The sequence below is a fragment of the Gossypium hirsutum genome, chromosome D04, assembly GCF_007990345.1.
Source record: "Gossypium hirsutum isolate 1008001.06 chromosome D04, Gossypium_hirsutum_v2.1, whole genome shotgun sequence".
Classification (NCBI taxonomy): Eukaryota; Viridiplantae; Streptophyta; class Magnoliopsida; order Malvales; family Malvaceae; genus Gossypium; species Gossypium hirsutum.
This window is the reverse complement of record NC_053440.1, coordinates 2532554-2550486: the sequence shown is the minus strand read 5'-3', so window position 1 is coordinate 2550486 and position 17933 is coordinate 2532554. Positions and strand designations below refer to the sequence as shown.

General features: G+C 33.2%; 1 protein-coding gene across 1 annotated transcript; it reads right to left on the bottom strand.

Moving 5' to 3' along the window:
* Positions 1–12531: 12531 nt before the first annotated feature.
* LOC107927601 (trihelix transcription factor ASIL2) lies at positions 12532–15699 on the bottom strand. Its single transcript, XM_016858713.2, has 2 exons — positions 14462–15699; positions 12532–13255 (listed from the first exon to the last, which is right to left on the bottom strand). Exons 1-2 carry the CDS (start codon positions 15098–15100, stop codon positions 12845–12847), a joined length of 1050 nt encoding a protein of 349 aa, XP_016714202.1. The 5' UTR covers positions 15101–15699; the 3' UTR covers positions 12532–12844.
* Positions 15700–17933: the final 2234 nt, after the last annotated feature.

The following is a 17933-nucleotide window of genomic DNA, read 5'->3' as shown; positions in this document are numbered from 1 at the left end:
CACCTTGCCTTTTATCTGTGGTCCTACCTCGCCACCATAAAAGTGCAATATTAGTAAGAAACTTTGAAGCAGTGTTTACCTTAACCATATCATCCATGATGCTTTTGGCAAGGAAGTAGTTTTCCATCCTCCACAAGAAATTTTCCAAATCGCATGTAGACCTTGTCCCCACAAACTCTTTCGGCTTCGGGACATCCTCGTGGGTCAGACAGGTTGAAGATTGAAGTGTAAGGAAGCAGATTGAAGCCGATAATCCTATCCTCCTGAAGTTGTAGTGGAGCGGATTAAAGTAATAGATCTTATCTCTCTGAAGTTACAGTAGAGTGGATCACATCAGGTCTTATCTCCCTGAAGTTACAGTAGAGTAGACTGAGAAAACGAGTCTTATCCCCCTAAAGTCATAGTGGGGCAGACTGAAGAAGAAAATCTTATCTCCCTGAGGTTGCAGTGGAGCAGATTGAATTCAATAATCCTATCTCCCTGAAGTTGTAGTGGAGCGAATTAAAGTAATAGATCTTATATCTCTGAAGTTGCAGTAGAGCAGATCGCATCAAGTCTTGCCGACTAGAGATAACAAATTTTATTCTAAAAACTACAAGTTACAAATCCTATCTCTCCGACGTTGCGGTGGAGTGGATTGAAGCACCAATTCCTATACCTCTGAAGATGCAGTAGGATGGAATGAAGCTACTTAAAGAAGAGGAGCACCGAGGTCCGGTACGACCGGGCAAAATTGGCCCTTTTTAACTCTTTGTTTCATTCCCTTTACACGACAACGAGCAAAGAGGGGCAGCTGTAATACCCAATTTATGCCCGGCCCATATACATAAAATAACAAAATAAAATAGAAAAAATAAATGTCTAGTTTTGTTACAATAGTAGATCTAAACCCAAAATACAACAAACCCATTAAGCCCCAAATTAACCTGAAATACAAACCCAACACCAGCCCAGGCCCAAATAAAAAATTACAAGCCCAAACTAGCCAAAACATTGGGAAATCAGAAACCCTAGGTAGCAAACTAAGCCGCCGCAGCCTCCTTGTAACACGCCACCTTCGGTTTTCACCACGACCGTGCCACGTTGACATCCGTACGCCCCAGTTGGCCATCGTACGACCGTACCTGCGCAGCAAACAAACGAAAACAAGCAGCAAAACGAAGAAAAAGGGGAACAAAAAGAAAATAGGCAAAAATGACAGAGAAAAACAAATGTATTTTGATTTATTTCTTTTCTTTTCGATTCAACTATATAAGGCCATTTTTTTAGTGTTTGTAAGGTTACGCATTCACGCATATATTGAATACAAGAAACAAAAAAATATTGAGAAAAAGAAAAGAGATTCGAAAGGTGATTTTCTTTATTTTCTTTTTTCTATTTTGTTTCCTTCGATTGGTTTTGATTACAAGCGAAAAAAAAGAGGAGTTAGAAGATAAAGCGCTTACCGGTGGCCGATCTTCCTTCTACTCCGTCGCAATCGGAGTTGGAGGGAAGTTAAAAGCAGGAAATGGCGCAAAAGAGAAAAGAGAGAGAGCAGGAGAAAGCTTACCGTCGCGAGCGCGCCAACGAAGCCCGTTCACTCCATCCGAAATCGGAGATGGATGGGATTTCGGGATTGCGGTGCTGGAGAGAAAAGTGGTCTTCATTTCGGCTAGGTTAAGAGACTGATGAGGGTTTAGGTTTAGAGCTTAGGATTAGTTTTTATATGATGCATGAAACGGCACCGTTTAGGGCCTGCCTCAGTGTCTGTAAAACGGTGCCGTATAAGGCTATAACCCGCTCATGTGACCCAACTCGGGGAGGATCCGCGCATTCTGACTCATTGGTTTATTTGCGCTGAGAGTCCCTCTTTGTTTTGCATTGTTTCAATCTGATTTCTTTCAAATTTTTTAATTTATACCATATCTTTTATTCTATTTTCATTTTAGTCCAAAATTAAACGGTGACGTTTCTGTGATTGATTGGGATTGCTTCACTGCTTGCGTTAAATTGCAGATTTGGTCCTTCATTTTTAAAATAGATTTTAATTTAATACGAATTAGTTTTTTTTAAATTCAAAAATATATTTTAAGTATAATCAATCCTATTATCATATGTTATAAAGTTTAATATTATTTTTTTAATATTTAATTTTGAGGGTGTTTTTAAATTTATTATTATTATGGTTTTAAAATATATTAAATTATTATTTTAATTTTGTTATTGATACTTTTAATTTCATTATGTACTAACATTTCGAATATACTACATTTGTTTAATTTTGTTTTTTTTTTCCTTTTATTCAAATTTTATTTAAACTCCAATTTTGAATTCATTGATAGTATAATTTGCATCGATTTTTTTAGTGTACATAGGTGTGCATAAAATATATTATAAATTTCAATTTACAGAATTTTATATACTCTCTATACATAAATATCCTATTGCAAAAAAAAAAAAACATTATTTCCATTTTGATTATTTATTATTAGATTGTTTTTAAATCTTCATATTAATTTTTATTCCATTTTGTTTTACCTTTTAATCAAAATATAGTTAGAAACTTGATTATTAATTTGTTAGATGTTTAATTATTAATATTGATGTATTACATGCTTGGTTGCTCCTTATTGTAAATTTGAATTACTATTTATCTTTTGCATTATTTATTGCTATCCAATTATGTTGTTGGTAAGAATTCCATTTTGCCAAAACAATACAATCATTCTATTTCATAATTCCCAAAAAAAAAGGGGTTGATGTTCATAAGTTCTCGAGAGAATTCTGCCCTAACTTACTGAGCTTCAGTTCTTCTCGATGAATTTAGATAAGCAAGTGTTCATTTTATTAAAACCTTACAATTATTAAAATAAAATTCTTTAGATTTCAAAATGTTGGATCCTAACTTATTGGGTACAATATTTTTTTATCTCGTTTTTAAAATAAATGCAATATTTGATGTTTAAGAATTTTGAGAAATTGAACCCTAACTGACTGGATTCTAATTTCTCGATTGACTTGAATCATCAAATATCCTTTTTAAAACATGTTTAAAAATTTTTAGAAAGGGGCAAATTTAATTTGAAGGATTTGAAATGTTGCACTCTAACTGTGTGACAATTTATTTCTTCGAAATAAGAGAGCTTCGTAATTCAATTCATCTTACTCAAGTTTTCTTTTTAAAGGATCGTATTTTAAAATCTTTTCAAAATTTCAATATTAAGACATTAAACAATCGATTCGGTACCAATTTTGGGCGTTACGAGGGTGCTAACCCTTCCTCGTGTGTAACCGACTCCCGAACCTGTTTTCTCAAATTTCGTAGACCAAAAGTTATTTTCAATGTGATCCGATCACACCTTAATAAAAGATCAGTGGCGACTCCCATTCCCATTTTCATTTTTTTTTCGACAACAAACATTTTGTTTTTCAAAAATGGTTTCGACAATTAGCTCATACGAAGTATTTAAAAGCTTTTGAACATAGCGATCCATGGTTATTAATAATAGAAATAAAACATAATCTAGCCAAAGAATTAAACAACACAACGAGAGAAGTGAATCTGATTTGCAAAAACTGAAAATCATCAATCACTTAACGATCTTCTCATTCCCTTTCTCCTTCGACGGTTCAATGACTTCTTTGGCTACATTGAATATCTAAACAGCGAATTAAATCAAAACACGCATTTTCACAGCAAAAACACCAAGATTAAATATGATATGTGCCTATAAGAACCGAAATTTGCATAACTAGATTCTACTTGATCAAAATCATTCATATTAGAAATATGTTCTTCAGACTCTAAATTATTTGAGATTCACTTAAAACAAGAAGCCTAAGGTCATCTTCGTCCTCAAGTTCCCAAATGCCCAACAATGGCAATATTCCCGATCAAGCCGAAACTCTATCCTAACCCATTTTTTGATTCACCTGTACTATACCAACCTCAATTCCATTAATATTTAGGTCAAGAAATTATTAAAAATGTACAAATCAGAGCCCTAAACCCCTAAAACAAAAATCATGCAAAAATTCAAAGAAATGGAAAATAGTTTTGAAAATCATATTTCGATAATTGGAAATCAAGGTTTGATGTTAGAAACCACTTACCGTTGTTAAAATATGATATAGTTAATTAAGAGTTTCTTGAGAAATACTTGGGAAAGATCTACGGAAACTTTTAGGGGTTTCCTTGATGTTTTCGTGAAAATAGTCATTCCCTCCTTTTAGTTTTGTAAAAGGGATTATTTTCTAAGTCGTCCTTGGTGGAATTACCACATAAGGACCTTCTTGATAAAGAAATCATGATTTTTAAAAATCCCACATTAACCACACAACTTTTTCAAGTTTTACAATTTAGTCATAAAGTCCCAATTACTAATTCTATGAAATTAAACCTTAATTAAAGGAGATGATAAATCATTAATCTAAAGTGCCTTATAATGGTGCTTTATAAAATTAAACCTTAATGCCTAATAATCTGAAAGGGAATATACACACTGGATTTTCAACTTTTTCAAGATATATTTTCCTTGCATATTATTCATTCTGTTTTCCGGTGATAGACAAAGGCAAGGCCACTGTTTGTTGATCACTACAGTCGTGGTAATCTTGTTGTTGTATCTTGGGAGAAAGCGGACTGACGTTTCTCTAGCACCAAAGGAGTGGCTGAATCTGTCTTAAGGAAATTGTCTAAACAGACCTCAACTACCAGTATAATATTTCAATTTAATTTTGTTTTCTGTTTTCCAGTTATATATGTATTAATATTGTTCCTGTTCGATCTTCAAATTAATATAAAAGTTTTATATTACTGTTATTTTACTAACTCTTATGCAACAGATTTCATATGGTATTTTCATGTGTTATGTTTTCCTATTTACTTGCCTAATGAAATCATGATTTATTGTGTTAGTTTTCTTGAAATTATATGTTGTAGTTTTGATTTAGCTAATCAAGCAGGTTGGTTCCCTCTACCTGCAAGATGGGTAAAGCTAGATACAAATGGCTCTTCTAATCCGACATCTCTATGATCTAGTTCAGGTGGACTACTTAGGGTCTGCCATGGAAGGTGGTTATTTGGTTATACAAGGAACCTAAGTATCACATCACCGTTGCATACTGAGATATGGGCTACTTTCAATGGCCTCTCATTTTCTTGGAGCTAAGGGTTCAAGAAAATTATCCTTGAGACAAATAGTTTGTAAGTAACTCAAATGCTCAAAATGAGGGATGAAGAAGATAACAATCTTGCACTGGTTCGTAGCATTAAGGGATTATGTGATCATGAGTGGGAAATTAGCATCAAACATGTACACAAAGAAGGGAATGTCACATCAGACTACTTAGGTCATTTGGGGACTAGCTCTTGCTTTGATCTTTGCTTCTTTAGAGAAGCTCTTGTTAACATTGTTCTATTTTAGAAATAGAAATAGTTGGTGTAATAAGAAAGTCTACATATCCAGGCTTGCTGCTTTTATGCTAAGCCATTAGCCTCCTTTTGATTACCAAAAAAACCTAATTTCTCACCTTTCTCTACTGACAATCATTAAAATATTTGAAAAAACCATTAAAAATAATATGATCTTCTCTCTTCAGTTACCGTTCATATATATAATATTTCAATGAGTTCATGGAGATCAATACTGAAACATGTTATCTACAAATGCAAGTAGGCAGCTTATCTACAAATGTTTTTCTAAAAATACTAGTGGTTTAACCACAATTTTTACAAACTAATGGAAATTTTTTTGTAATTACGTTGTGTATACATAACAAATGGTATAGTGGTGGTTCATCCACAACCCGAAGTGATATAGTAGATGAACTCTGGGAACTCATAAATGAAGTGTGTAGCAGAGTTGGGTAGGACCTTTTTGATAAATTGATCTTGCATTTCTATATATTAGCATGTGCATTTAGAAAATTAATTCATGCTAGCAAACAAAAACATCCAAATTACAGTATAACCATAAGAAAAAAAACCCATAATAATCTCCAAAGAAATCAAAAGGCAATCTTCAATCTTGATGGAAATCTACTTCAGAATTGACTTCAATGGTGTTTTTTGAGTTGTTTTCTTGAGTATTCTATGATTGTTCACTCCTATCTTCTTATTTTTGTCATATATTGGTCCCAGAATTCTCAAAAAACCCTAAAAATCATGTTTTTCTGCTATTCAAAATGCAATTTGCGAAATTGACTTGGCCTGCCATATGGTGGTAACCCGTATGGCTCACACGGCCATGTGAAGTGGTCTAGCTTATGTGGCCTTTGTAACTCGCTCCGATTTTGCTCATTTTGCTCCCAAATGTTCTCCTAAGTATAAAAACATGAATTTAAAGGATTAAGAGCATAAAATTCACCATTAACACTGAATAGCCACCCAAAATTGCATTAACAATGAGGAGAAAAACATGTTACTTTTAACACTTATCAAATATCACGACACTTAAGCGTTTGCTTGTCCTCAAGCAAAATCCTCAACCCATTTTCACCGATAATGTCTTAGGATCATTTACAGATAATCATGCATTGGAAATTCAAACTAAAATGACACTAAAAATAAGCAATCTAAGCAAAAAAATTTTAAGTCATTAAAACATTAGCCATCTCCTCTATCTCATTAGTTAATTGAAATTCAAACTCAACAAGAAATAACATCCTTACTAAAGATTCACTCAAAACATTCAAATTGTTTAAGGTTCAAGTAATGCGTACAAAATAGTTAAACGGGAAATGTCATTCCCATAGGCTTGCTTGAAAATAAAATATCCACCGCTATATAAATGAGATGACACACCAATCAAGAGGTCTTAACAAGGTTGTAATAGGGCTTAGGTTAAGCGTATGGAAAATGTCAAAAAAGTTGGTTAAAATCGAGAATTGAGTTGATAAGTTGTCAAACTAGAAAAAATCAATTGCTGAATTAAAAGAATTTACATCAACAAAAAATAAAAAATAAAAATGCTTTTGAACACAATATGAAGCTAATGATTCAAGCTCAATCATTTTTTTCCAGTTATCTTTTTTTTTTCTTTTTTCTTTTTGCAAAAGAAATTAAGCAAAACAAATTATGAAACATAGTTAAGTAACTAACCAAATCAAATCTCGACAAAAAAGGAGTTAATGAAGAGGATAATTTTACAATATAGATATGGGCTATGGGTTAATATTGATGGGATAGAAGAAAAAAATGTGTTAGGATCAATGGGGTTTACTAAAGGTTAATACAACAGGTAAGCTGACTAAAAGTTAGGTGGGTCAAATCCTAAGTGCCTCTATCATTTCAATATATCAAATCAATAATGTGGTTTCAACATGTATAACCGAAGCAAGTTCTAGAATAACAAATCAAGTCGACATGCAACCAAAAAATAAAATGAGTACAAAAAAATAAATATGCTCTACAGGCTCAAAAGCTCATAAAAAATTATGGTTTTGATGTCAAACTTGCAAATTTAAAATTTCAAAATAATTCTTTAGTTCAAAGAGACAACCTAAAATAATAATTTTTGAAAAACAACTTATCAAGCTTGACTTTCTCGTATCTTAAAGTATAAATCATACAATTCACAAAAAAATCCACAAATTATTTCAAAACAAAATCAATACAAATTCCAAATTTAAAAAAAAATTAACTTCCATGATAATTGTGAGAAAATTCCTTAAAAACAAACAAACAATTTAGGGATTTTATCGCATAAGCATATAGGTAACCTTTCCACATTTAAGATGTACATTGTCCTCAATGTACAAACAATTATAATAACAGAATAAGCACAGTATCATAAGGGAGGGAGAGAACTGGAACTGCCTTAAATATGAATGATTTCGCCAGAATAGTAAAAAATCAGAATCGTAGATGATTCTAAATTAAGTATATTTTCTAAGCAAACTAATAAGAAAATCAGAAGGAGCTGACTCTTAGGCAGCATAAAAGGATTGAGCTGCTTAAGGACTATACTGTACTACTGATTACCATCTTGGTAAGGCCAATGTGGTGGCCGACGCACTCAGTCGTAGAGCTATGACTGATCTGAGGGTGATGTTTGCTCGCCTCAGTTTATTTGTTGATGGTAGTCTATTGGCTGAATTACAAGTTAAATCGACGTGGATAGAGCATATTATGGTAAGCAGAAAGAGGATGAGTCATTGGGACTTCATTTTCTACAGGTTGAAAGTGGAAATACCGAGGATTTTGGACTGAATAGCGAAGGGGCACTCTATTTTCGTGAGAGAATCTGTGTACCGAGAGATACTGAATTGAGGCAGTCTATACTGCGAAAGGCGCTTAGTAGCCCTTATGCTATGCATCCTGGCGAAAATAAGATGTACCGTGACCTTCGTGAGTTATACAGGTGGTCAGGTCTTAAGCGAGAGGTTACCAAATTTGTGGCTAAGTGTCTAACATGCCAGCAGGTTAAGGCTGAGTATCAGTTACCTTCGGGTTTGTTGCAGCCAGTCAAGATTCTGCTTTGGAAGTGGGAGAGAGTGACTATGGACTTTGCTAGTGGGTTACCTCTCACACCTATTAAGAAGGATTCTGTATGGGTCATCGTGGATTGATTGACCAAGTCCGCCCACTTCATATCGGTTCGTACTGACTACTCTTTGCAGAAGTTGGCTAAACTATATGTGTTTGAGATAGTAAGACTACATGGGGTACCGGTTTCGATAATATTTGATAGGGATCCTCGCTTCACGTCTCAATTCTGGAAGAAGCTACCTGAAGTTCTGGGTACAAGATTGGACTTCAGTACTGCGTTCCATCCTCAGACTGACAGTCAGTCAGAGAGGGTGATTCAGATACTGGAGGATATGTTGAGAAGTTGTGTGATTGATTTTAGAGGCAGTTGGGAGGATTACTTGCCGCTGTAGAGTTTGCTTATAACAACAGCTATCAGTCTAGCATTCAGATGGTACCTTATGAGGCTTTATATGATCGTAGGTGTCGCACACCTTCATGTTGGACTGAGTTAGACGAGCAGCGTGTTTTGGGCCCTGAGCTAGTTTCTGATACCGAGGATAAAGTTAGACTGATTCGGGACCGATTGAAAGCGGTATTTGATAGGCAGAAGTCCTACGCAAATCTAAAGCGTCGAGATATTGAGTATTTTGTGGGGAATTTCATTTTTCTTAAGGTCTCGCCATAGAAGAAGGTATTGAGGTTTGGTCGTAAGGGTAAGCTGAGCCCTAGGTTTATTGGGTCTTACCGCATACTGAAACGTATGGGACCGGTTGCCTACCAGTTAAAGTTACCTCCAGAATTGAATCGAATTCATGACGTGTTCCACGTCTCTATGTTGAGGCACTATCGTTCTGATCCCACGCATATTGTTCCTGTTGAGAAGATCGAGGTTAGGCCAGATCTGACCTTTAAGGAGGAGTCAGTTCAGATTTTGGAGCATGATGTAAAGGTTCTAAGAAGAAAATTCATCTCGTTGGTTAAGGTTATTTGGAGTAATCATAGCTTTGAGGAGGCTACGTAGGAGACTGAGGATGCGATGCAACAGCAGTATCCTCATCTGTTCTGATCAGGTAAAATTTCGAGGCCGAAATTTTTTTAAATGAGGTAGAATTGTAACGCCCCAAAATTTTTAATTCTTATTTTTGTGTATATGTGACATAAGTACTTGTCTACTTCAATGGTTAAGTGCTCTGGGTGTGTGCAGGAGATCCCAAGTTCAAGCCATGACTTGGGCAAATTTTAGTATTTTTATAAATAAGGCTTAACCTGGCCTAAAGGGCTTAAGTTTAATTGTTGGTAATCAAATAATAGAATGGGCCTGTTGGTCTAGTGGTTAAGTGGAGTGTTTGATTGCATGAGGTCTTGAGTTCGAATCCATGCTGGAGTGTAGGCGTTATTTTTGCGCAGTGATGGACGAGTATTTTGGCAGTGTGGGATTCTGGAGTGGTTGTAAGTTAGTAGGATTAGTGAGAGAAAATTTAGGGATGTGGGGTAGCTATCGATATCATCTAAGTTTCTATTTGGTTTTTATTTTTTCCAAATTTTGGCATTCTCCTGTTTTCCCCAATTTTTCTGTTGTCCTCTTCTTCTTTGCTTTGTCGAATTTTTGCTCCCTAGTCCACCCACTCTGTTTGATTTTTCTACTAGCTCACTTTCCAACCAGCAATTGTATACACTCGTTCTGTAAGTATCTGACTACCTCTATTTTATCATTTCTGAGCTAGTTCCTAGAAAAGATTGTTTTAGCTCTCTTGTTTTAGGCAAAAGTCAGAAATCAGTTGCGGCTTCACAAGCGAATTGAGCGTTAGAAATTTCGGTTCGTTGCCAGTAAGTGTTTAGGTTCAATATTGATTTTGATGTAAACGATTTTCAGTTGTGAGTTTTCGTTAGTGATCTAAATTAGGCTCTAATTATTTATTTTTAGGTCTTGTAGTGCTTGGGAGTGTATTTGCAGCGAAACGATGCCAAGTGTGTACCCGAAACACAAAAATAAGGGATTCAGTGAAAAGCCGAAATTGCTTGCTGTTTGGACAGCAGTAGTAGGCTAACTTTGAAAAATCACCATAAATTGTGGAAATCGGATTAGAAGATGAAAAAAATATGGGATTAAAGATATTTGAGTTTAGTTTCTCATAGAAGAAACGAAGTAAGCAAAAGAATTTCATATTATGAGATATTTGAATTTTAGTGTGACAGGGTCAAAATGATTTTGGAATCCATTGTCCTGACTTTGGTGTGACAGGGTCAAAATTATTAAAAATTGTATAAAAATAATTATGAGTTAAAATTTATATTTTTAATATTCTGAATGAGTCTACTTTCAAGAGAAACAAACAGGAACATCATCTGAATTCTGTACGACAAGATAATTAATTTTTAGTGTAGAAAGGTCGAAACTGTCAGACAGCAGAACATGAGAAACTTTAAAGAATAAACTGTACTTATTGGCTAAACCAAAAATTCTGAAAATTTTATGGTAAGAATATATGTGAGTCTAGTTTCAGGAAAATCTTGCGGATCTTAATTCAGAATTCTGTAGCTTAAGATACAAATAATTTAGTAACAGTGACTCAAGTAGATAGCTTTGAAGGATCATATAAGTAAATAGTGGAGACACATATGAATAATTATCTAGCACGGGTTACAATAAAATAGATCATGAAGCCAAGGCCAATTTAGGACATGTGGGCCAAATGGATGTGTGGACCCACATGGGAGAACATCATAGGCTTGTGGGCCTATTTTCACTATTTTATTGCTAAGGTTGCAAGGGTCGCCTGAGTCGACTGTGGACCTACTGTAGGGTCGGTAAGCTTATCTAGACCCCTAATTGACTGAAATGACTGTATGACTAATATGATTAAGCATGATGATGTCTTACTGATTTGATACTGTATGCCCTGTTTACATGCGTGATATTATGTTATAGCCTGTCATATTTGTATATTACATTGCATTGGGTTGGGGATTATATTGTTCGGAGGAAGTGTACTGAAAGGCCTCGAGCCTAATTTACTGACAGCTCAGTTGCAAACTACTGTCTAGTGCCGCATTTGGTACTACTTGGAGTGTAGGGATGGTGGGTTGATTATATCCCCACATGGAATGTAGGGTTGCACGGAGATGGTGTGTAGAGGCTGGATGGGTAAGATTTTTGTGACTGCATATCTGTTACTGCTACTGATACTGTGATGGGCTAAAGCCCTACTGCATGACTGTTTTTGTACTGAGATGGGCTATGGCCCAAACTGGACTGATACTGATATCAAAAATGGCTTAATCCTAGATTGTGATTATCTGTTTACTGTCCGTATATTTGTATGGGGATTACACACTGAGTTTACGTAAACTCACTCCTTCTGTTTAATTTGTACAGGTAATCCCCAGATATAGGCGGATTGGTGCAGCGGAGGACTCAGTGGTGGCCACACGACTTCTTTTACAATGTTTAATAGCTATTCATGATTTTACTTTTATTTGGGAGTATTTTGCTATAATTATGGCCTTTACGAATTTTGGTTTAAAATTTAGATTTTATACGGTTTTATGATTTAAATCTGCTAGTGTTAGGTAAAACTCGGGTTTTCAAATGAAATTAATGTTTTATCAAAAATACCACGAATAAGCAAATTGTTTAAAAGCTTCCGTAATAAAAAAATGTTTTGAAATTGAATAAAGGTTTATAAATGAATAATGTTTTGAAAATGAATGACACGATTTGAAATTAACATAAGATAATAAAAAAATGGTTAAATAGAAAAGAGGATTTAGCGACAACATATTTTTCGAAAAGCACTACCATGTGACATCGTCAGATTCGGCCATAATGTCTAGACCAGGTTTGGGGTGTTACAAGTCAAGTGTACAATAAGGTTGTTTAGAAAATTTTACTAAGTGAAAATTTTACACCCGAGATCCGGACCCGATGAACCGAGTTGGATTTAGGGCGTTACAAATAACATACATAGTTGTCTGAATCCGATATAATTTAATAATTATTTAAATTCTACTAAATATTATATTTAAAATGGTAAGTGACCTTTAATAAATCTAATAGTAGAGTTTGACAAAGAAAGAGATATCTGAACAGTTATGGATAGAAGTTCATTTGCTTAATACATTAGAAGTTCTTGTACTACACATCAATTTAGTATGATTGTGTAGGTACATATTTTTTCTTTCTACAAATACTACATTTTCTCTAAAAGAGAAAGCTTAGAAATGAGGTAGAAATGGCTATTTACCAACCCCATTTTCTTTATCTAATTAATTAATTAGTCTATTAAGAGTTAACCCTTAATTTTTCACCTGCCCTTGCTCATTGTCAATACACAAAATCTATACATACACATATAATTAATTAGATTATTCACTAATAATCACCATAAGTTTTCAATTTCTTCCAATCCTTAATGAAGAATCAACTCCTTTATTTGATCCTGCAAAGAGCCTAGCAATTTCCAATTGAGTGTTGGCAATGATCTCAGTTCTTTTGAGGTCCATTTCTCCTCTTTTAGCCTCAGCTTCAACCCTCATTTTTTCGATTTCTTTCATTGTTTCCATCCTTGCTTGTTCTGATTTTAAAACTACTTGTGCTAGCCATTGAATGCTCCCTCCAATTTCACACTCTTCTTTCCTTCTCTTCTTCTTCTTCATCATCGTTGCCATCGTCTCTATTTTCATCTTTGCTTTCTTCGATCTCGGTCTTTCTCTGTCGCTATAAAGAGCAGGCGTACTACTATCTGTCTCCATAGCTATCTTGTCCGATAAACGACCCGATGACTTTGTACCGGCTCCATCCTCCTGTTCAAATTGAAACAACTCGAAAACTTCAAGTAAAATCAAGTCTTGGAGAAAAATACAAAAGAAGAATATCAAATTTTAATTTATCAAAATCTAATCACATTTAAAAATATGAATCCAAATTCAATTATTAAACGAAACAAATGGTAAGTTTTCTTCATTAAAGATGTTAAAATGGTATCTGAAAAGAACAACTTCTTACTTGATTGCATTGTAAAAGATGTCATGGCAAAAATAAAAATGGAGTTAAAATAATAGGAAATGGACAATTTTAGCTTCTTCTTTCTTTCCTTTTTTCTGACTTGCAATTATTTTTCTGAAAAGGAAACTAAACTTTAGAATTTTACTTTATTAGAACTAAACCATGGTAAAAACTTCGAGTCGATGATACCTTCCTTTCTAGTACTATTTTTCTCATCATGTTCATAGGTCGGTTAATAATTTTTTAAAATTTAAATTATCAGTTAATTCGGTTCGAAATCAAGTAATTAATCAAATTAATTAATTAATCGAAATAATTTTTGTAGTATTTCTAATGTCCTATTTATTATTTTCACCTTCATTTAAAGTTTTTTGAACTATTAAAAAAAATGAACATTAGCAATGTATTTTTTATATGTTTTATACTTATTTTAATCAAAAGACAAAAAGTATATAAATTTCGATTAATCGACCGAATTAACCGAAATATTTCGGTTCGATTAATGTATTTGAAAGAAACTTCAGTTTGATTAACGGTTTAAAATTTTTACATTTCGAGTAATTCGGTTAATGGTACTTTGATTCGGGTATTAACCCACCTAACCATTTCAACACTCTAAATTTTCTTTACTATATGCTTTTCAGAATTAGATTACACACTAATCTTTTAATTAATTTCTAAAAAATATATATTTGATGCAATTAGGTATACAATTTCGTATCCCATTAGTGAGCAAGATGATCAAAGATTATTAATTGAATAAACAAAATGATGACACATTATTAAAAATAATATTAGGTAAATTTTAATTTTAAAAATTTTCAATGATGTATTATTATGATTGTACATAAAATTATACATCATCAATTCAACAAGCATAAATACAAAAAGATAGTTTAGGCCTTTAAATTTATAAAAATTGAAACTAATATGAAGATAAAGATGAGGGTTGAAATCTTAAATTCAAGTCATAGGCTAATAGATATATATATATTCGAACTGACCTTGGGGATCCTATCAATACCATTGGAATCGTGTGAATTTTGTGTAGTTCCAGGAAGCTGAGGAGCCAAATGTGGTGGTGGTGGTGGTGGATGCTGTTGCTGTAGCACCACCATCATGGAGGGCTCTGGTAAAGTCATGAAAGGAGGGTTAGTGGAAATTGGAGTAGCAGCTTGAGGAACCGCTGACGGTTGCAGCTGTGGTGGCAGTAACGGAGGAGGAGGAGGTGCAGTACTGCCACGAAGTAAAAGGTCAAGGCGTGGATACAAAGGCCAAGAAGATCCATCCGCCGTGGCAGACTCCGATCGATACCTTTTCTTCATTGACTCAATCTTGTTTTTGCACTGAGTTTGAGTCTTTGGCGACTTGGTACAATTAGCTCGAGCTGAAACATAGCGAGCCACATCTTCCCAATCATGACCCTTAAGTTTGGCTCTATTTCTAAGCACCCATTTGTTTTCGTAAGCCTCAAGCAAGCTTGAAACAGCTCCTTCACTCCATTCATCACGTTTCAGCCTATCTCCGCCACCAGCCGCAGCGGTGTTTCCAGGGTGTTTTTTAGGGGAGGAGTCTTCTTTAGTGATGGAGATGTTATTATTTGAGAGGAGAGATGGGTTTTCTTGGTTAGTTTCTTTTTCCATCTCTCCCCATACTAAGCAAAAAACAAACTCTTTAGTTATAGTTTAGCTGTTAACATTATGTATTCACACCCATCAAAGAAGTTGAAGCTCAAAAGAAAGGCTCAGTGGGGGGTTGTAAAGAGAGAAATGAATGAACCACTAGCATTTGAGAAAAAAAGGTAGGGCTTGGACTAGTGGCCAACCAAAGGGAGAGCTGAGAAAGAGAGCCACTAGCATTAGAGAGAGAGAGGGGGGGGGCGGGGTAGGAATAGGGAAAGCAAAGGGTTGGGGTTAGGGTTAGTGGGCAACCAAGATAAGTGGTTGTTTTGTCAAATGAGTTAATGATAGTAACCCCTTCTTTAGTTTTTCTTTAAGAAAGAGTGTGTGGGGGTATGTTATCTTACATGCAGGTATATTTGGTAATTTAAGGCTCTTGAAGGAATAGGATACCAAAAAGATATTAAAATATGATATAAAATATGCACCAACATACCAAAATTAATATAATATGAAATGTTATTTTGTTAAATTTTATACAAATACAACCTTTTAAACAAAAACATAACCAAAAAAAAAGAGAGAAAAATATATAGAAATGGTCATATCTACTTGTTGATGTTGTATTGGTTTAATTGCTGTGGTTGGGTTATTTTGGCTGTTAGCGTCGATATGAAGCCAACCAAGAAATCCACTCCACTGGCCTATTAGAGAATAGAGAAAGGGGCGGTGATAGTGGTGGAGGTGGTGGGTCACTCACATGGTTCTGTCACCCACTCTATTCCCATATCTCATCTTGATTTATATCCGATGAATGATATAATCATATAATACAACAATATATACTTAAATCTTTCAAAACTTTATGTAAAAATTATTGACATATTAAAATTCTTAACAAATAATCAACCACTTAATTTTTATCTTTTATGTCTGTTTTGCTATCTATAAAGATTAATTCTTTTGAAAATTTATGGTTGTTTCTTTTAAAAATACCGTTTTCAATGTTCAAACTCGTTAAACCCTTAATTAGCATTCAAAAAAATCAAAATTTAAACTCCGTTATTGTTATTCTCCTCCCTCAAATTATAATATGTACTTAAAAAATTAACAAATCATCTATAATATATATAAAAATATTAAATTACTGAATTGACATATTAAAATATTAAATTACTTAAGCTATAATCATTGTACTTAACATTGATTAGATAATTACAACTTATTTATAATTTAATTTATATTTAATAGTTAAAAAATGTTAACGTGAAATATTAGGATAGTAATTATAGTTAAAAGAATATTGAAGTAAAGCTAAATTTATAATTTAATAATTTAGATTTAATAATTAAATTTATAATTTAAGCTTGAATGTAAATTTGAGTTTGGATTTGAATAGAATTTTAAATATAAAAAAAGATAAAAAATTTATTTACTAATATCACTTAATTGATATTAGAATTATATATAAATTAAAGTTAAGTTTAACTCTATAAATAGCATCTAATACTCAGGCATTTTCAATCAAGTAGCAACAAAAAATATTTACCAATAAAAAAAAGGGAGATTGTTAGCAATAATAAGTGTTAGAGTTGTGTGACCTGAATTCTTGTTAAAGAAAATACAGTGGTAAAACAAGGGGATATTTGTAAGGCTTAAGGCCGAGGGTCGAAACTCCTCTTGTATCATTAATTAGAATAAGGTTTTTCAACCTTCAAATAGATGTAATCGAAACTTCACTTATATCATTCAGTTTTCAACATTAGTGAATTCTCCTCCTGTGCTCGTGGTTTTTTCCCGAAAGGGTTTCCACGTAAAATCTATATATTTTCTTTTTCTTTTTCTTTTGCTTTGTGATCGTTCTATATTGTCATTATTGGCATTAGTTTTAACAATAAGCTAGAAATATCTCAAAAAGAATGGAGGATTAAAACAATGGTTCTTCAAAAAAATAATATTAAATCATATTCGAACAACAATGACACCGGAGAGAGACATAATATTATTTTTAATTGATTATGAGGTAATAATTTAATTGGCAACATATCAATTTATTTATAGTTTTTACAAATGCTTTAATAACGATTAGAAATTTATTTTATTAGCATTATATTTGAATTATTAAAATATTTTTTTATACATGTTAATTATATTAATTAGTTCTTATTTTTAATAATGTCACTTTTTATTAATTATATGAAGTAAAACTATATTATATATTGAATATGTTAAATTGCTTAATTATGATTTAATTTTTATTATAATATTTGAATCGTTAAATAAGTTCATTATTTTAATTATATTTAATAATTAGAATAAAAATATTATTTTACAATAATTAAAAAAATAGCAATGAAAAATTAAACGTATAAATTATCAATTCTACTATGATCAAAATTTTTACTTGACTTTTGTTTTTTTTTTCTCCACCATTCAATAGCAGATATGCTTTGGTCATCATAGGGAAATATTTGGCCGTCCCCCACCCTTTTAACCCCTTCCTTTTAGTGTTCCTTTTGAGCATTGCTTTTTTTTTTTTTCCTTTTTGTGCCTTTTGCAATACCTTTAGTGGATTCATTTACTGTTAGAGTATGCCATAAGACTAGAGTAAGGATATAATGACATTTTTTTAAGGCAATTGGTTTGTGGTGACTATTGTTGTATTGGGCATATTTGATTAAGGTTGGATTCCCATTTAGAATGTGACACAAGTTGCTTTTATTGCATTCTTCCTTTTGGTCAATTGTTAATACAACTCCTGTCGTTTGGAATTGATCCTTGTATTCTTATCTTCAAAATCTTATAAACTATATAAAAAAAACTCTTAAACATATTGTTATAATTGAATTGTTAGGTG

Excerpts from the sequence above, each read along its gene's own strand:
- LOC107927601 (XM_016858713.2), bottom strand. The coding sequence starts at position 15,100 with ATGGAAAAAGAAACTAACCAAGAAAACCCATCTCTCCTCTCAAATAAT. Across the intron at positions 13,256-14,461 it reads GTATTGATAGGATCCCCAAG|GAGGATGGAGCCGGTACAAA; the intron begins GTCAGTTCGAAT and ends CAATTTGAACAG.